This window comes from Ursus americanus, chromosome 7 (assembly GCF_024610735.1).
Source record: "Ursus americanus isolate L20-20 chromosome 7, mUrsAme1.1.p, whole genome shotgun sequence".
In the NCBI taxonomy this organism is placed as follows: Eukaryota; Metazoa; Chordata; class Mammalia; order Carnivora; family Ursidae; genus Ursus; species Ursus americanus.
The window spans coordinates 47,819,917-47,839,826 of record NC_142133.1 but is presented as its reverse complement, the minus strand read 5'-3'; the positions used below and the strand labels follow the sequence as shown (position 1 = coordinate 47,839,826).

Sequence of the window (19,910 nt, the reverse complement as noted above, 5' to 3'; positions counted from 1 at the left end):
TAGGCCCACCTTCCCTAATAGCAGTAGGGACCTTATGGAGGGTGCAGAGACCCTGCCCAGGCCTGTGAGCAATGCAGTGCAGGGTGGGTAAAGAAATCTTTAATGAGGATTGAGGTGCGAGAGGAAGATGTTGTGGAGGACAGGTGCTCAGCCCCGGGCACCTCATGTGTACATGGCTCCGTGGAGATTCTCAAGTCGGTGCTTTTGCTGCTGCTTGCGAGCCTGAAGGAAAGAGGGCACACTGGGCATGGGCCATACCTGAAGGCCTGTGGGTGGAGCGATGGGACAGCTATCACGGGGCTGCCTATCACTGTTTTCAGGCCCCTAGCATGTACACTGCCAGGGCTCTTGTCCCTTGCGAAAGTCACCAGGAAGATGACCAGAGCCAGCGACCCTGAGGCCTACCCAGGCCTGCTAACATAGAGAATGAGAACGCTAAGGACAGGGACTCGGGGGGTCCCCATTACCACCCGACCTCTCCACTTACCACCAGCCCCTACCTTATCTCGTCGGTGCTCCTCATAAGTGTCATCATCAGTGGGCAGCTCATGGCGGCAAAGGGGGCAGGAATTTGTCTGAGAAAAGGAGGGCAGTGTTCCGGCCCAGGTCAGGTCTTCATAACCTAGTATCTGTCCCCTGCTCCCAGTTCCCACCTCTACCCCTCTCCCTTCTCTGATCCCATAAAAGTCCATAAACAGAAACAGGCTTGAGAACTGGGCCCAGGGCAGGGTGAGGGCTGAGAGAAAGGAAGCAGTACCTTGCTTAGCCAGGGTAGAATGCAGTTGGAATGGAAGAGATGATGGCAAGGCATCTCAATGGCAGTCTCCTCCTCCTCAAATTCCAAAAGACACACGGGGCACTTGAGCTCTTTAGGAGGGAGTGCTAATCAGGAGAGCTGCTACAGGCCCTACCTCCCGGCTCCCACTCCTGAAGGACATTCTTGCCCCAACCTGACCTGGAAAATTGAAGGGCTAGACCACTCTAGCTTGGGAGGTGGTGCGTCTGGCAAGCCTGCCCCAAACAGCAGAAAGAACTAGTGTTCTTACCAGCCTGAGAGCCCCTGATGACTGTCCTGGGAAGGTTCTCAACCACAGTCTTGGCAGCAGGTGGAGGCAAGTGGTGATCCCAATCTACTACCAACCCCAAGTCTTCAAAGTCCATCCTGTTGAAAAGTGACCTGGAAGAACGACCATGTTCAGAACCAAAGAAAACCATACTTTTTCTTTGCCCCCCACGATCCACTAGACATTAACAGATAAATACCCTGAACAGCTGGTACTAACAGCTACCCTGCAAAAGTAGATAAAAAGCACAGTGGGAAATGGTTTACAGTTGCTATAAGACAACCCCAAGCATGCAAGCTGTTTAGTCCCATTTTACAAGTGAGGCAACAGGCCCAGAGAAGTTACTCAGGCCATGTAGAAATGACCTGGTAAAGCCAGATTCGAAGTGGCAGTACTGACTTCCGTGCTTGTTCCTAACGAATGTCCCTATTCACACCCACAAGGCCCCTCCCCTGACCCCACAACTCGTCTTCTCCCGTACCTGCCAGAACGGGGTGCCCTCCCGCTGGGGACTCCCCCCTATTCGCCAGCTCCAGTCTTTCCCACAATCCCCTTGCCCCGCCCAACCACGGATGATCCAAATTATTGACCTTCCTCGAATCTCGTCTCTGGACTGACTCTCCAGATTATTCAGACGAGATCTGGCCCGTTCAGGGTGGTATGGCCATAAACTCTCCAGATTATTCATCCGTCCTCCCCAGAATCTCTGGCCCATATAATCCACCTTCTCCAGCCAGCCCCAGCCTAGAAACCTGCCACCTGGGCCCCCACCTCCCACCACCCCGCGCCCACCTTGCGAGCTCCAGCAGCATATTGGTTCGGGCTTCCTGCTCAGAATCCAACGGCTCACAGTCGTGTTCATCGAAATAGGACGCCATGGCAGCCGGGCTCTCTGACACAGCCCTCGCACTCCGCTGGACTGAGGCCCCGCGACGCTGGCCAGTAAGCTGCGGGCCTAAGAGAGGAAGACCAATCAGAGCACCCGGAAGGCGGGCACAGAGGCTCGTTAGGGGTATTGGAAGCGGAAGTATTAATTCTGCTGCCTCTCGTTGGCTCGAATAAATCAGGTGACCAAAGGCTAAAGCCAATGGCAGGGGTTGGGGCCGGTCAGAAAAACATCTGTTTTGGACTCCGAGCCTAGGGTAGGCGATCTGGGAGTGAGGTGTGGTTTCCGTCCACAGCGCCCTGGAAAGCCAGGTGTGGGGGCTGTAGGGGTCGTGTCAGTCCGTTATGTGGCTCAGAGGGCCTAGGACGTGCAGGTGCGAGAGGCCCTCCAGAGAGCGAGGTGCTGGCGTAGGGGCTCAGGGTACTGCGAACCTAGAGTCACGGCGTTTCCCGCTGCTCTGCCCCGTGCCCGCCGGGTACTTCTGCACCTGCTGCGCTCCACGGGGTTCAGGAGTTGGCTCTTGATTCCCCTCTGACCCGCAAAACAAAAATTTCCTTTTCATCTCTTCTGTGTTAGGCACAATAAAGGGTGGGGCAAAACTCCCCCACCGAGAGAGGGAAGCTCCCTGCTGGGGAATCTGGGGCCTGACCCGCACATGGAACTACGTGTGTGACCTTCAGCCCATTGCGTAGCCTCTCCCCCTAGCTTCTGTGAAATTAGTGGCTTGAATTCAATAAGGAGTTTGCATCCCTGACTACCCATGACTATCCTGGAGAGAGAACGAGGGGTTGCAGCTTTAGGGGAAAATAACCCTGTGTCAGATACTTACCCTCAGAGTGATTTAACTGATCTAGGCCCCATCAGGAAGCTGTGTAGGCCAGTGGCTAACGTGTGGTGCCCAGGAATTCCTCAGACTTGGATCTAAATCTTAGCTCTGGTACTCACTGATCTAGGCCTGGGGGTGGTATTTTTAGAAGTTCTACAGGTGATTCTAATGTGAGGCAGGGTTGAGAACTGCACTAAATGATTTGGATGATAGCTACCATTTATTTGGCATCTAGAACCATTACATGGATGGATGTTTTACACACAATATAAATAATCCTCACAATTGTTCTGGGAGTTAAGTATGTCCCTTTTTACGTATGTAAAACCCAAGTCTCAGAAGTGGCTTGCCCAAATTCACATGGACTTTTAGTGGTGTTGCTGACCAACTACAGGGCCAAGTTTTTTTCTCCATCTTTCTGAAAAGAAGAGGGTAATGAGCCCAGTAGAAGTAACAAGCTCTGTGAGAGGTAAAGCTGCACACAACTCTCAGCTTTGTTCTTGTTTCTCTGTCAGTAGCCCCACTTTACCTAACAAGGAGCTGCTTCGGTTACACACTTGACCCTGAATTCCGCTTCCACCCACACTTGAGTTTGAGGTGCAGTCAAGTAGGCCAGGCAGAGACTGCCCAGATTCCACAGGCCTGGTAGGGCTTTCTTTCCTTCTTCCGAGGCCTCTACCCAATCATCTTTCCTGTGACCCTGAGGCCCTGCCAGCTTAGCCCTGTGTGGCCCTGGAGCTTTGAAAAGGCCAAATTCTTTCCTACAGGGCAAACTCTAGGCTGTCCTTTGTGACGGTACATTACAGCACCGAAGAAGCCTTTCCCATTTTCACTGCTATCGGCCTCATCTGTACTCAGGTGTAAAGCTTGAGGAAGAACATAGGAGAGAAATTGAGGACAGAGTGTTCAGAGAGAGAAAAGTCTATTCAAAAATGAGAGCCTTGGGACACCTGGGTGGCTCAGTCATGGTTAAGCGTCTGCCTTCAGCTCAAGTCATGATCCCAGGGTCGTAGGATTGAGTCCTGCATTGGGCTCCCTGCTCAGCGGGGAGCCTGCTTCTCCTTCTCCCTCTGCCCCTCCCCCCTGCTTGCGCTTGCTCTGTCACTCTTTCGCTCTCCCTCAAATAAATAAATAAAATCTTAAAAAAAAAAAGTGAGAGCCTTGTGAGATAGAAACAGCTTTAAGGTGCTTTCCTCTTCTGGAGTCCTGTTCTGAGCATCCTCAAGACATCAGAAAAAGAATAGAGTTCATTCTGAGGGAAATAGGCTCAGAGGGCCCTGGTTGAAGGGTCTGGTTTGGGAGTCACTCTGTCTTTGCACCTGTACCCCAGGATCTGTCTGGGTAGGGTTGGATCAAATACAGAAGGAAGAGGAAAGGGGCCACTTCCCAGGGGTGAAGTCCTTCTACCGACTTTTTAAGCAACCCCCAGGAGTGGAGGCAGAGCAGGATGAACCAACTTGGAGAGCTTCACACACACACACACACACACACACACACACACGCACGTGCACGCACACACAGACACACACATACGCACACACACCAGCTTTTAACCAAACAGCAGCTTTTACTGATCTCCAGGTGGGGCTGGCCTGCCCTGGCCAGTGCAGCAGGCTGCCCTCAAGGGCCAGTCTGTGGCGTGATAGGAGATGCAAAGGTGCACACATCAGGGTCGCTCTTCAGTGCTCAGTCGGGTGGCTCAGATGGAAGCAAATGCCAGGGTTCTCTGGAGACCAGGACCAGCCAGTGCGGCCACTTGGCCTCTCCTCCAGGCCCAGCTGGGTCAGTTCCTAGACCCTGAGGCAGCACCCTCGGCCTGTGGGGCACTGCTGCCCCCACTGCTCTGTGGGAGAAAGATGGCCAGCAGCACAATCAGAAGGATGAGTAGGACAGCGCCCACCACCAGCCCCAAGTAGATCCGGCAACGCATGTTCTCCCAGCGCTTCTTCTGAGCCAGGGTCTTGGTTGTCTTGCTGAAGGCTGAGCTCTGTGGACATCCCCAGACACAGGGTGGGAGTTAGTGGTTTCCCTGGAGCCCCAGGGCCAGGTTCTCCCAACCCTCCCCCCCCCCCCAGCAAGGCCTAATCTCCTGCATCTTCCCAGCCTGTCTGCTCTCCTTCTCCACATAGCCCGCCTGGGCCCTCCCAGCCTCACTCCTGGTCTCAGACACTGGTGTAGCCCTTGACTCACACCCCTACAGGCTCAGGCCCAGTTAATAATACCAGCCCTCAACCTTTAGGAAGGTCCACAGCTTCGACCCAAGGACTTTTTACTTCATGAGGCCTACCTGGAGCTTATCTAGGCTACAGGCACCTCAACAAACCTGTGGGCCCCACGCTGGCCCTCAGGCAAGCCTCAGGCCCCACCAAGGGCCTGGAGACTCTGAGAACAGCCTGAGAACTCTCTCTGAGGACTCCCCCCTGGCCTCTCCCACCCCATCCCTGCTTCCCCAGCCTCACACCATGTCCAGCAGTTGGTCCGAACGCTGCTCCAGCTCTGTCAGTTTCCCATCGCGCTCCAGGACCTTGCCGAAGTTGTCGAGCATGATTTCTGTCACCTCGTCCGCCTGCCGCTGGCACCGTTCCAACTCTGTCCCTGCCTGGGCACCAAGCCCAAGGTCAGAACTGCATGAGGCCCCCAGCCGGCCGTCATCCGATCCTGAGACCTAGCAGCCTCCTTGCCCCCACTGAGTGTGTGAGGGGTATATGGGGAGGGGGAATAGCATCTTTCAGGTAAGGGTATGATATGTATAGAGTGAAGGGCCAGTCTCCTGAGTGTGTCTGGCTTGCTCAGATCTCACAGGTTCCTCTCCTTGCCCATCAAAGCAGGTCCTAGGTCAGTCTTGGCTACAGCATCTCAGCTTCCTCTACGATGCCCCAGGATGGAAACTTCCCAGGATCTCAGACTCCCACAAAGCGGATACTTTGCTCACCTGCCCTAGGATGGCCTCTACCCAATGTGCATGGGCCCTATGGCTTCCCAGGGGCCTAAAGAAGCAGCAAAGAACAGGGAACCAAGCTACATGGCTAGAAGCCAGACAGGGAGGAGATCCACCCCATAGAACTAGAAAGGTAATTTTGGACCACTACACATCCTAACCTCTGCCTAACCCCACAGACACACACACACAGAAACAAATTGAAAAGGTCAGACCTCCCTCTGACTGGTCGGGCCAGTTCTGCCTCCTGGCATGACCGTGCTCCCACATCAGTGCTCAAAATTGATTCCCTGTCTGCCTGGAAACCTCAGCCTCCTTGGCCTCTGGCCTCAGCCTTCCAGCTACCCAGGATCTTCACTGGGGTCCGAGTCACAGAGACAAGACCAAGTCTTAGACCTCTCAGCTCAAGCAGCAAACACACGTGACAAAAGAACCCAGCTCATTTCAGAGGGCTAAGAAGGGAGGTGCAGGGTCCAAGCGTGGCGGGGGGGTAGTGCTGAGAGAACAGGGGGGAGGAAGAGAATATGCTTTACAAGCAAGAAAGGGACTAGGCTTTGGACACATGCAACTGAGAGACACCCAGGGCAGGAGGCCCCAGTGAGAGCTGAAGTCCAGGAGCAGGTCCAGGGACAGGTCAAGGAGCAGATTCACAAACCACAGCAGCTCCCTCCTCCCAGCCTAGTCCCCCGCAGCCCATCCCTGTTCTCATCTCCTCCCCACAGAGCACTGGCCAAGCTCCCCTTCCTGCCAGACCACATTGCGCATTGTCTGCAGCAGACATTTTGGCACTTGACTGAATTCCACTTAAAACCAGAGAAAGGGGAAGGATCTGGTGGTCACAGAGGACCACTCCTACTCAGGCAAGAATTCACATTCAGGATCCTTGCAGCTGCCTTGCACACAGCCTCCAAGCATTCCCAGTATCTGAGTCCTATCTCCCCAACTGGACCACAAGCCCCAGGGGGAGGGGCTACCTTTGTGTGCTCCCGACCCGGTGGCGAGGGGCGGGGGGGGGGGGGCGGGAGGGTGCCCAGCACAGTGCTGCCCATTACAAGGACTCAGTGAGTGGGTCCGTCACATTATAGCCTCTCCAAAAGCAACTCTTATTTTCAAGAGATGTTATCCCAGTGTGTTTATCCAGCCCAGCAGGAGTTTCGAGGGGCAGGCATCTGAAACCCAAGTAGGTCAATATTTACCCATGAGCTAGAAAAGCAACCTGCTTGGAGAGGGGGCAGGCAAACCATGCCAGAGGGGTGCACTCACAGGCTCGGGGAGCAGTGACTGGGGACCAAGGAGCAATAATGCAGAGAGCAGGGAGGCTGCTCTCATCTGTACCTTTTCCTCAGTCAGCCATCATCACCACTACTCTTTCTACTACGATAGTCGACAAACCCACACGGCCCATGTTCAACACAGCCCCAGGCATCCCCACCTTCATAATAGTCCAAGGCCAAAACCTGAGAATGGGCAAAGATTCAAAACGACAGTCACGGCTAGAGGTTGCTGGCATGCTGAATGTTATTTTTCCCACTATGAAAACTCCAGCTATTGTTCTCTGACGCTCCAACATGGGATGGCCTTGGGTCCCATTCTCCAGGAGAGCTGGCTGTGCTTCCCACTGCGAAGCCAGGCCTGTCCCGCGCGGAGGTGGGACCAGGCCGAAATGAACGCATTTGCTCCAGGGGACACAGAGGCCTCAGGCTTAACTCCCTGGCCCTCCTGGGCCCTCCCCGAACCAGAGGGCAAAGGACACTATATGCACAGGTCTCTGGTGGCATGGAGAGAAATCAAGAACTACAGGATGTGGACGGAGGTAAGGGACCAGGGGACAAGGGCCACACTCCCGCCAGATGTGGTGAACTCAGCATAGTGCCTGGCACACACTGGACACCGGGACAAACATTTCTGAATGAATTGTGCCCATTCTTAAGAAGCTCACTATAGGCTGGGGAAAGAGACATACGTGACACCATTAGGCAAGAGTGGAGGGTTGTGCTGTGAGGTAAAACACCGAGTGCTGGAGCCCCCCTCAGAGAGCGGATTCCTGTGTGCTGAGGTGGCCCGGATGGATGAGCCCTTGCAGGATGGGGTGGAGCTGGGGCATTCCGGCAGAGACAGACCAGGCAGAGGGTGAGGGCGGAGGGGCAGGGTGGGGCCAGAGAACACACACAGTGAAAGTCCAGAAGAGGACACTCGCTTGGATGGAAGACTGGAATAAGACCTAGTATCGACTTCTGAGCCGACGGGGGACACCAGAGGGGGGGCTTCAGAATAATTTCTCTAGAGGCGCCTGGGTGGCTCAGTCGGTTAGGTGTCTGCTTTCGGCTCAGGTCATGATTTCCCTGCTCCAAGGGGCGTCTGCTTCTCCCTCTGCCTGCTGCTCCCCCTGCTTGTGCTCTCTCTCTCTCCTGTGTCAAATAAATAAATAAACTCTTAAAAAAAAGAAGAAGAAGAAGAAGGAGGAGGAGGAGGAGGAGGAGGAGGAGGAGGAGGAGGAGGAGGAGGAGGAGGGGAAGAAGAATTATTTCTCTATTCGTGGTAGACTGGTATGGATGGCCGTGAGAAAACTCCAGGCTGGGGGCCCAGCCAGAGGGATGGAGACATGCCACCAGCAAGGGTGTGAGGAGTTTCCAGGCTCGTGGGGAGCAAGAGCGTAGAGAGGAAGGGTGGGTGAGAGGGGTACTTCCCAGCCCTGCCCGGGGTCTGCAGGGCTGAGGGTATGCGGTGGAGCGGGGGAGCAGCAGCGTGGTTGGCAGACAGGGGGTGGCAGTTACACAGGAAATGTTCTCCACAGACCGTTACCCTCTCTACAGAATATTCCTCCTACAACCCTCAAATATCTCAGGTGTTTCCAGGCCACATACCCTTGGTTCCTCTGAAAACAAAGCTCTCCAAACCTCCCTGTCCTAACTTTCCTGTTTCTCCTCTCTCTTGGCGAGTGCCAAAGACAGCCTATTCCAGCTGTCACCATTGTCCTAGTCAGAGGACGGGGGGGGGGGGGGCAGCGAAGGGGTGTATCAGCTCCGTCCTAGGTCAGCATTCACCTGAGCTCAGAGCTAAGGGCCAGGGCTCTGCATTGCAGCCCTGGGTTCCCTCACATCTTGCCTCTGCCCCTCACCCACCACACAATCTTTCTGACCCTCCACCTCCTCATCTGTAAAGTGGCGACAAGAATGATATCTACCAGGGGCGCCTGGGTGGCACAGCGGTTAGGCGTTTGCCTTTGGCTCAGGGCATGATCCCGGCGTTGTGGGATCGAGCCCCACATCAGGCTCCTCTGCTATGAGCCTGCTTCTTCCTCTCCCACTCCCCCTGCTTGTGTTCCCTCTCTTGCTGGCTGTCTCTCTCTCTGTCGAATAAATAAATAAAATCTTTAAAAAAAAAAAAAAGAATGATATCTACCATATTAGCTAACACATGTGACATATTATGAACAAAGTGCTTATCACAATACTTGACACATACTAAATGCTCAATAAATAATAGCTATTATTATGGATGGAGCCCAAGTTTCCCTCACTGATTTTTTTTTTTTAAGCAGTCAGATCTCAAGAACTATACAATACCTGTGGTCAATAAAACCTCTTAGATAATTTTACAAAATACAAAACCTAGCAAGCTCTTCCTTATTTGCAAACGTGTGCACTTACTTGTCTCTAACCTAAATACAGAACATCACCTGGGCCTTTAATAACCTGCATTGGGTTTATGTCCACCAGGCACTGCAGGTTGTTGAGAAGGTTTTACGTCTTGACAGTGCAAACAGCCACCATTCACCGGGTGCATCTCTGAGCTAAGCACTGTGCTCCCCACTGTTTGTTCTCCTGATCTTATTTAATCCTGGCAACAATCCATTGAAGGCATGCTATTATCCCAGTTTTATAAGAAACTGAGGCTCAGAGGGAGGGGTTAAATCATCTGTCCAAGGTCATACAGCCAGTAAGTAGACGATCCGGTGTGGAACCAATGTAGACTCCAAGAATCACAATCTTAACCACGGTGCTAAAGTGAATGCAGGTAAAGAGGGGGTCAAATACTTTAGCTGGCTGGCTAACGACTCCCCAGACCTTTTAATGCTGCCAAGTCAACTTGTGTGCATATGAGGGAAGCCCATGGCTCAAAACCCACATTCACTGGACAGTGCATGAGAGAGGACCATCTATAGGATGAATGACTTCAAGCCTTTTCCCATTCAGGTTTCATCTTTCCTATCACTATTTGTTCCTGCTCTCTCCCCTATACCTGTCACCACATCTGGCACAGAGGAAATGACCAAGAAATGCTTGTTGACTGAATGAATCAGAGGAGTGGACAAGGCAGAAAGATCAGGCAGGGAAGAGGGTGGGAAGAAGAAAGGGAAAGAGCTGGGGCCAGAGAAAGGGGCAGGTGTGAAAGAAACAGAGGGATGGGGCTAGGGCCAGGAGGGGAGAAAGATCCATGTACCCCCCCCCCCAAGGCTCTGACCCACTGTTGGCCTCCGATGACCCTGTGAGAGTACCAGAGTTTTCCAGTACTCCCCCATAATGCCCCCCACCTAATAAATTATCCTGGCCTCAGCCTTCATTTCAGGAGTTTCCTCTTCTCCCCAAATGCTCAAGGCCGACTAGAAGCCCACCCCTAGCCCTGCCTGATCCCTTGCCCTGCATGCTGGGAAGAGGTCTCCGAGCTTTGTCCCATATTTGGAGCTTCCCTCAGTTTCCTGGCATGGCCTTAGAGCTCAGTGCAACCTTCCTGCCCCGCTTCCCCTTCCTGCCTCTGGTTCCCTAGAGATGAGGCCATCCAGGCATCATGACCCCCAGCCAGGCCCCATCCATCACACCTCTGCCAGCTTCCCCACGCAGAAGCTTAAAGCACCAAGCCTGCTTCCTGCAGGGCCCATCTTCGCAAGAGTCGAGGGGATGGAGGAAAGCTACTGGCACCACCTGTTCCTAACACGTTTGCCTTGGAGATGGCAAGTGGGGACACAGGCCAGAGTCTGCAGCAGGAGTGGGGGATGACTCACCTCAAGAATGTGTCCCTGGGTAGGGGTTAGGAGAGAGCCAGGGCTGTGACATAGTCTGATAACTTCAGGGGAACTTTTATGGTAAACATTTCCCTTTATCTTTCCCCAGGGGAAGGAGTGTGCCCTCCAGTACCCTGCCATGGAGCTGGCAGGGCCTCTACCACCCCGTCTGCTCAGGTTTCCAACTCCCGGGCCACACTCGGCTTCTCACATCTCCAGGAAGGGCTGAAGAGGTCATCACCACTCCTCGGGAGCAGGTTCTGATCGCCAGGCGGGGCTCTGCCATTGTATCTCCCTTAACCTCGCAAGGACCCGGTAAGGCAGGTATCACTGACCCCACTTCACAGATGCGGAAAAGAAGGCTCAGGAAGGTTAAGTGACTGGCCCGGGGTCACGGAGCCAGCAAGTGGCCACCACCAGGATCTCACCCCGGAGTCTGACTCCGAAGCCCGAAGTCGGGGCTCCTAACCACTTGGCTCAGGGAAGGGGGAAGCCGGAGTCATGCACACTGCGCGCAGGGGCCAAACTTTCCCTCCCCGGCCTGCGCGCCCCCAGTGGAGGCTCCGGCCCCCATCCGGCTCCTGGCCGCGGCCACCTCACCGGGGAGGCACAGGCGCGGGTCCCGGAGGACACCCCCGCCCTCGGACTTCAGACTCCGGCCGCGCACCCCCACGTCGCCCTCTGCCCCCAGCCCGGTCGGCTCCGCCCCGCCCGGGCCCTCACCATAGTTGCTGCCGCCGCCTCGCCAGCTCGGGCTCCTCTGTCGCCCCGCGGCCGCGGTGCCAGATACCCGGGAGGAAGCGGAGGGGCGGGGCCGCGGCGGCGGGGGCGGGGGGCGCGCCTGCCCGGAGCCCTGACCGGCCCGAGGCAAAGCGAAAGCTGCCCGCACCCGACCCAGATCGCACGGCTCCCCCAGCCTCCGGAACTGGGGGCCTCACGCCTGAGCAGCCTGGCGCTCGCACGGCACGCTGGCCACACGTCGGGGGGGCCCAATCTGTGACACGGACACGGTGGAGTGGGCTCTGGAGCGGAGGTATCGCTCGTTCCACGAGCATCTGTATCCGTGCCAACGTTGGGCACGGTGCTAGAAACGGCTTGAACAGCCAGCCAGGCCGGGACTTTGCCACCTGGGTGAGTGCATTCACCGGTAACCAAAACCCGACTCCCCGAAAAGTTTTGAAACGAAAGAAACGTTATTCACAATCAACATCGTGAATGCACTACCTGCCGCTGAATTGTATATTTCAAGATGGTACCACTGTCTGTTACAATTGTATGTACACTTATACAATGTATGTTGTGTGAATTTCACCCCAATCCAAAAAGAAAACAGACCCCCAGGGAGAAGGTGCTAGCTCTGGCTTTCCTGCACTTCCCTCTTCACCAGAAGGGCAGCTGCAGCCCGGCCCTCATATGACCCTGCTCCTCAAGGGGAGGGAGGATGGGCCAAGCCACCCCTCCAGAGCCTTCCTGAGCTGAATCTACCCATTCTCCTCCTCTCCTCTCAACGCTGCAGGGGAGTCAGAGACACCTATTCTTCACCCCACCCCACGCCAACCCCACCATCTCAACTGTGGCCCCTCTTGAGGAAGGGGGTTGAGGGCGCCCTTCCTTGGGTTGAGCCCTTGTGAGTACAGCCCACATTCCCACCTTGGGCAATCTAGATCCCAAGGAAGAGGTTTCACCCCAGTTCTGTGAACTTTGAGTCCAGGAATGATCTGAGGAGAGAGGATGGCCGAGGTCTGACATAAAAGGACATAGGACAAAGACTGCCCTGAGGGCTTTTCTGTGCTTTTTTTTTTTTTTTCCTCCCTGGTTTTCAGAGTATGATTCCAGAACTTGACTTGCCAGGAGTCCCAAATCCTGTCTCCCAACCCTGTCCCTTCTACACTCCCTCCCCAAAACAGATTGTTTTCAATACTGGAAAGCCCACGGGAGAAACAGGGACAGAGATGGCAAGAACACTTTCCCCAAACCAAGACAGAGGAAAGAGTGACAATGAAGTGGAACCTGGCGGGGAGGAGGGAAGTCTAAAGACAAAGAGGCCCATTGTACATGCAGGGGAAGGAGGGCCATAGGCCCTGTCCTGTGACACTGACTGGGCCCAGCCACGAGACATGGGGAGAGATGCTTGCCCCCTCAGCTGAGACCCGGAGGCCCTGCTAAATCCCAAAAGGGCAGGGGCAGACAAAAGACAAATAGAACTTTGCAGAACCAGGGGCATCTGGCTGGCTCAGTCGGAAGAGCATATGACTCTTGATTTCAGGGTCATGAGTTCAAGCCCCATGTTGGGTATAGAGATTACTTAAATTAAAAAATAAAAAAAATAATTTAAAAATAAAAAGAGGGGCACCTGGGTGGCTCAGTCAGTTGAGAATCTGCCTTCAGCTCAGATCGTGATCCCAGAGTCCTGGAATCGAGTCCCGCATTGGGCTCCCTTCTCTACAGGGAGCCTGCTTCTCCCTCTGCCTCTGCCTCCACCTCTCTCTGTCTCTCATCAATTAGTAAGTAAAATCTTATAAATAAATAAATAAATAAATAAATAAATAAATAAATAAAACTTTGCAGAACCAAAAAAGAAGGAAAAGTGGCCCAGTTCCCTCAACTCCTCCCTCCAGACTGCAATGGGGCCACAGAAGAGAGATGGAAGGTGGCCTTCGCCTGTCTCAGCTAACACTTCCAGCAGAAAAGTAATAAAGGGACATGCAAGACCCCAGGGGGACACACTTAGGAGTCTTGCAGACCACCCTAAAATGATTTTGAATTTTCCACATGCCAAGAGCCTTAGAAAATTCCAGTTCTTGAGACCTGTGACAAAGAATGGAAAATAGAGAAGGATGGGGAGACTCCATCTTTCTTCTCCAAACATACACTCTCTACCCCTCCAAACTTGGGGCCTCAAAGAAGAGACTCTCAGCCAGAGGGTGTCCCCAGGGAGAAAAGAAATAGAAGGGCCAAAGGCAAAATGGAAGGGGAGAAATTACCTCAACATGTGTGGGGATACTGAAAGGTCTTTATTGCCCACCGGCCACCATCAGTTTCCCAGCCACAGGCTGGGCCTTCTGGGTGTCTCTCCGACCAACTCTGAGGGCCCATGAAACACAGCCATAGTCTAGCTCTCTCCTTCCGGGGGCCAAGGTGCTGGGGCAGACGGTGTCGCAGAGGGGCTTCAGAGTGAGGGTGGGAGGACGCAGCAGCACTCCCTGTGGCAAGGATGGGAGAGAGAGCCCTTCTTGGCATCCGCTATGGAGCGTTGCGCTGAAAGGGTGGGGGCGAGGGGCTCCCTAAGTTGGGATGGCACGGGTGGCAAAGAGCACGATGAAGAGGATGATGATAAAAACTATCACGCAGATGAGGACAATCATCTTCACGTTCTTCCACCAGAACTTCCGAGCCACCTTCTGCGATGTAGTCTTGAAGTGCTCCGACTGTTGGGGACAAGGCAGAGTGAACCGGGGCCTCCTCCCACCCAAACAAGAGGCCAAACAGAGGTCCACATGCTATACATCTAAATATTTAAGCGAGCAGTTGAGGTCACAGAATGTTACACAAAAAAATGTGCTGTCCTCCTACCTTGACAGATATATATCTTCATGACACTCTGATGGGCCAGGCTCGAATTTAAAATTCTTGGGCTCCCCTTGGCCCCCTGCCTTCCCCCTTCTCTTCTTACCCCTGCGCCGTCATGCACCTTGAGGGGCCTTTTACATATGCTCACACCCGGGGGTGCGACAGTGTCTGCACAATCCGCCCTTGGGAAGGCACACACCGGGGCCGAACAGTACAAGCTCCAGGTGGCCGCATCTCCCTGGGTCCACGACTCCTTGCCCATGGGGACGGCTGGAGCTGGAGGACAGGCCAGGGCAGTAGGGAGGTTGGAGGTGAGAGAAACTGCTCTTCCTCCTCAACTCGAGTTGCCGAAATTACATTTCCCAGGGCCGTGCTCTGCAGGCTAGGCTGTGGAAAGAAACACTAAGTCCCGGGGAGACTATACCCAAGATGACACCCAGGACGTGGAAAGCCACAGCCAGTCTCTCCCTGTGGCCATGGAACGTTAGGTTCCAACCTTTGCTGGAGTATTTTGTTAGAGTTACTCCCTCCCTGAGCAGCTGGCTTCAGCCCCTGGCTGAAGAGAGAGAAGAATGAGGTCTAGCAAGATGTGTGGGAGATATTATTCTAGCCTTCAACTAACAGACGACCCCTGGATCAAAGAATTTCACTGCTTTTCCCAGCTTCTAATTTTTAAAGCAGACTCAGCAAAACTCTAGCAGTTTTCTGCCTCCTGCCTAGGAACTCCTAGAAAAGGCCAAAGGCCCTAGGAAGATTTTCTAGAACCAATATTTTTACCCTGGGGAGGTCAGGCCCAAATGATTGTCAAGGGCAGCCTTCAAAGGGAAAAATCAGTTTCATGGGAGAGAAGCCTAAGAATGCAAGAGCTGACTGGGCCATCTTATCTCAGAAAAAACTCCTCCAAGAGTCAGCCCCACCCATTCCCCCCCGCCCCAGTCACTGGAGCCATTCCCTGGACCCCAGTACCAATCAGTGGAATAGAGCAGAATCCGAACTGGGGACTCAATCATCAGTTCCCAAAACAAGTGAAAAGGCAGACTTCCCTCTTGTTCATTTTGCCCCCAACACCACCAGCCCCCCAAACCCCAACAATCCTTCCTCCCTCTCTTCCTCTACACCCCCCACCCCCGCCCTGCCCATGGTCTCCCCATCTCACTGTGGCTTCCAGATCCTCTGTCTTGTTGCGGAGATGTTCCAGGTTTTCTCCTCGGGCCAGGATCCGCTCCACATTCTGGGTCATAATATTCTTGACTCCCTCCACCTCACTCTGCAGGTTCCTTACGTGATCATGTCCCCCACCTCCACTGGCCTCCTCCTGAGCAGCAACACAGGGGTTAATTAGGCCAAGTGGTGGAGGAACTGAGACTCAGCCTCAGAGGCCAGGGGAGGGGAAGGCCTGGGGTGGACTTTAGCTTTTTTTAATGCCTGAACTGTTTACAAAGAGAATGCTTTCATGCATTACTCATGTAATCAAAAACAAATGCATTTTGAAGCCCCAGAAGGTGAGTGCTGATGCTAGACAGACTAGATCAAGTTTCTTTTCAGGTTCTCAGGGCCCCTGATGAGGAAAAGAAACACAGCCCTAAATCCCACTCAGGGTTGCCTTGCTCCTCCGCTGGGGTCAGAGGACTGCTGAACTGGCATCTCAGCACAGAGAAAACCCACCACTATTGACCAAAGGGTCCTCATCAAAAATAACTGTGTGGCTGGCAGGACACCCTCAAATGGCACAACCCCCTCTCATTGCAAGACAGCAGCTGGAGAGCGGCTCCGGTCCGAGGCTTCCCCCAAGCCTCATTACTGTGACCCAGAGCAACGCAACCAGGCTCCAAGGCCCCCACCAGGCCCCCTGAGGGACGGCCATTGCGCCATGAACTTCTGCTTTCCCCACCACATAGCACCATGTGCGGGCACCAAGCCACCACTGCCTGCTTGAGCAGATATTAAATAAAAACAGCAGCCTGGGTGTTGGGGGAAATGGAGGGCAAGTCCTCCCTGGCTGATAAGGTTTTCCAACAGGGAGGGAAAAACCAGTATCAGGCTCCACCCCCTCTGACCCACTCGACCTCCGAAAACAGGCCGGGAGCGTGGGTCCAACCTAGATGGATTACCAAAGAGAACCAACTTCTGGTTCTTTAACGAAGCCTTAGCTTTCTTCCTTATGTTTATAGAGAGGGGCCCGCCGATTCCTTAGACTCAGCCGAGAGTCAAATTCTTGGAGTTTCTATATAAAGTGAAAGGCAGCCGGCCGAGCTCCTGCCTCGGGGCTGGAATGTGCCCTGAGAACTTCGGAGATGCTGCCCAGGGTGTCACAACACCAGGCTGCTGGCGGGCTGGAGGAGGAGATGCCGGGCCTCTCAGCAACTCCCCGCCTGGAATTCGGGTCCCCCCCCACACCCCCCACCGAAATCCTGCTCCAGGCCAGCACCGAGGTCAGGAGAGGGAGGGAGTAGACAGGGCAGGAATACCCGCCCAGGCAGCTCGGAGCTTCGTGCCCCCAAGTTGTCAAAGAAGAGCAGCCACAGTCAGCGCTGGCCCGGCGCTCTGACTTTGCCACCGGCTCTCCCGGTCCCCGGCCCCCAGCCCACTCTGGCTGGTCTTTCAATCGGCCCCTTTCTAGTCCCCAGCTCGCTCACCATGTCTCCCAGCGGCTCGGGCCTGTCAGCGACGGGACGCGCCTAGTGTGTTTCCTCCCGGGCGGCCCTCGCTTCACTTCCTGCTTGCTCCAACTTTCAGCCTGCCCCCGCCCGCCTCGCATCCCGGGCCGCTCCAGCCTCACCTCGAGCAGGTTTCCCCAGGTAGGCGGGCACCCTCCGTCGCCCTCCCAGTCTCCTCCCAGACCCGGCTCAGGCTTAAAGCCACAGGGCTCCCAGGCAACCAAAGATCTGTTAACTTGTCAGGAGTAAGAAAAGATCCAGCAGCCCTCCTAGGTTTTCTGAGACTGGACGTCCTGATACAGATAGGCAGGCTGTCTCCTTTTTCTTTCTTTTCTTTTCTGTCCTGAATCTCTGATCCCAAATCTTAGAGACTGAAGTCAACTGTAAGTACCCCACCAGGGGTAGTTCACATGGAAACAGAACATAGATATAAACATCTCTCGCTGGCAACCCCTGTTCCCATGTTCATGGGTGGGCAGAAAGTGTTAAAACCCCAAAAGTCTGGACTGCTGTGATCCTAGGCTACAGTGTCAGAAAGCTCTGGGTTACTAGCTGTGTGACCCTGAGTGAACCTCTTCACCTCTCTGGGGTTTGCAGGTGCTAATGCTGACCTCAGAGGATGGTGGAGAGGTGTAAAAGGATAGCACATGCAGTGTGCCTGGCACAGTGTCCGGAAGGAAGGCCTGTCCACTGTCGGAACCAGGAAATACCGGCTTACCAATCCCTTCTTTCCTTCCAGAGTTCAACAGTCCCTTCATGAGCCATCACGAGGGGTTGGAAAGCCCCATCAGAAATGGTCAGAGGCCTGCCCTATGGACAGAGAAGGGCCCCAGGGCAAAGGATTTTTCCACTACCTGGCTCCAGGTCACAGAAAATCTAGTCTTCCCGGATGGTATTTATCAAGACAGAACAGTAACAGGGACATGCAAAAGGGAGCAAACATTCCTGTCCCATCCCAGAAGTATCAGTGTCAGTTCTAAGAGGGAAAAATTTGGTGGACAGTACCAGCCTGCTCTCACAGAGAATGTGGCTGTCCCACTTCTTACCATCCTTCGAGGTGGGTCAGAATCCTTGATCTGTCCTTGCGCTGTCCAGTACAGTAGCCACTGACCACATGTGGCTGGTGAGCACTTGAACTGGGGCTATTCTGAATTGAGAAGTGACGTAAGAGTACACGCCATATTTATTTATTTATTTATTTTTTAGATTTTATTTATTTATTTAACAGAGAGACAGCCAGTGAGAGAGGGAACACAGCCGGGGAGTGGGAGAGGAAGAAGCAGGCTCCCAGCGGAGGAGCCCGATGTGGGACTTGATCCTGGAACGCCGGAATCATGCCCTGAGCCAAAGGCAGACGCTTAACGACTGCGCCACCCAGGAGCCCCTCATATATTTTTTTTTCTTAAGATTTATTTATTTGAGAGACAGAGAGAGGGCACACATGAAGAGGGGAGGGGCAGAGGGAGAGGGAGAGAGAATCTCAAGCTGACTCCCCTCTGAGTGCGGAGCCCTACACCAGGGCTCAGTCTCACGACCCTAAGATCATGACCTGAGCCGAAATCAAGAGTGGGATGCTCAACTGACTGAGCCACCCAGGTGCCCCAAGTATTTCAAAGACTTATTACACAAAAAAAGAATGTAAATATCTCAGCTGTAATTTTATATACTGATGACATGTTGAAATAATGTGTAGGTATATTGAGTTAAATTCTAAAAGTTGATAACATTAATTTCACCCATTTCTTTTCTTTTAATTTGGCCAATAGAAAATTTAAAATTACAAATGTGGTTCAAATTATATTTCTATTAGACACACTGTTCTACACCTTAATACTCACGTGACCTTGGACAGACTGATAGGATGTCTGTAAACCTCAGTTACCTCATTGTCTGTGCTTGGCACTGAAACAACCATTAGTACATGGCTATTATGATTACTATTATTAAGAATTCCAGATGCTAAGTGTGGTGGTGGGTAGGGAAACGTGAAAGGTGCCAAGTAACAAAGCGCCAGAGTAGGATGGCTGAGGAGAGCAGCAAGACATGGAGGAGGATTTCGAGGGTGGAAATCAGGGTCACAGCCATTGAGGAGTTACCGGGGTCTAGTATGCCCCTGCCAGCCTTAGACATACATTGGTGTCCCTGAGGGAGCTGACCCTTGGCCTAAACCCAGCACCCATTAGGGAGATTCCCCAGCACCCACAGTTGGGACTGCAACCTGCTCACCCTCCTCTTCACCGTGCAGAATCCCTGCAGGCTTGGCCTCATCTGTACACACACCACAATGCTTCCCTTTGTCAAAGGCCCACCTTGCTAGAACCCTCACAAGATAAGCCATTCAGTAAGGCAGCAAACAATGCACTATGAGCAGAAATGGTAATATTGGGGGGGGGAGTGGGGGGCTGGGCTGGCTCAGTTAGAAGAGCATGTGGACTCTTGATCTTGGGGTCATGAGTTCAAGCCACATTGGGCCTAGAGCTTACTTAAAAAAAAAACAAAAAACAAAAGAAAGAAATGGTACTACGGGCAGGATGCAAGAAGAGAAACAAGTCACTGATTCCTTTACAGACAAGGAAAGCTCTATTCTAGGAGAAATGGAGTATTAGTCACTTTGCAAAGTAAAATGCTAGGTGGTAGGCACTGTAGCCGAAGAAGGAATCATGGCGTGATGAAGAGTGTTCGCAGCCCCTGTGTGATCAGAAGGTTTGGGTATCAGCTCTACTACTCCCTGGCTGTGTAGTCTTGGGCAAGCCACTTCCCTCTAGGAGCTCCAGTTTCCTTATCTGCAAAATGGGAAGAAGAATGAAAGCTGCTTCGTGGGGTTATTTTTAGGATTGAATAATCTGGACATATATTTCCATATTTCTGCTAAAGCACTTTACAAATGAAAAAGGAGACTAATAGAGAAAATAGAATGAGGAAATAGTGAAAGAGCAATATTAACAACCTGCAAAGCAAACTGGCAAG

General features: G+C 53.3%; 3 protein-coding genes across 4 annotated transcripts; all 3 read right to left on the bottom strand.

The window, feature by feature from the left end:
* Positions 1-83: 83 nt before the first annotated feature.
* RNF181 (ring finger protein 181) lies at positions 84-2,013 on the bottom strand. Its single transcript, XM_045808839.2, has 5 exons — positions 1,857-2,013; positions 1,047-1,177; positions 758-867; positions 501-575; positions 84-222 (listed from the first exon to the last, which is right to left on the bottom strand). Exons 1-5 carry the CDS (start codon positions 1,940-1,942, stop codon positions 163-165), a joined length of 462 nt encoding a protein of 153 aa, XP_045664795.1. The 5' UTR covers positions 1,943-2,013; the 3' UTR covers positions 84-162.
* A 2,310-nt stretch (positions 2,014-4,323) lies between these two features.
* On the bottom strand, positions 4,324-11,624 carry VAMP5 (vesicle associated membrane protein 5). Of its 2 annotated transcripts, none has more exons than XM_045808832.2 (3): positions 11,440-11,624; positions 5,238-5,375; positions 4,324-4,763 (listed from the first exon to the last, which is right to left on the bottom strand). In XM_045808832.2, the coding sequence occupies exons 1-3, from the start codon at positions 11,440-11,442 to the stop codon at positions 4,560-4,562; spliced, it is 345 nt and encodes a 114-aa protein (XP_045664788.1). In that variant the 5' UTR covers positions 11,443-11,624; the 3' UTR covers positions 4,324-4,559. The 2 variants fall into 2 exon arrangements, with proteins under 2 accessions (XP_045664788.1, XP_045664787.1); XM_045808831.2 differs by lacking the exon at positions 11,440-11,624 and adding an exon at positions 5,930-6,380.
* Positions 11,625-13,711: 2,087 nt separating this feature from the next.
* On the bottom strand, positions 13,712-17,078 carry VAMP8 (vesicle associated membrane protein 8). The gene is made up of 3 exons (XM_045808830.2): positions 16,923-17,078; positions 15,443-15,601; positions 13,712-14,144 (listed from the first exon to the last, which is right to left on the bottom strand). Exons 1-3 carry the CDS (start codon positions 16,923-16,925, stop codon positions 14,001-14,003), a joined length of 306 nt encoding a protein of 101 aa, XP_045664786.1. The 5' UTR covers positions 16,926-17,078; the 3' UTR covers positions 13,712-14,000.
* Between the last annotated feature and the right edge of the window lie 2,832 nt (positions 17,079-19,910).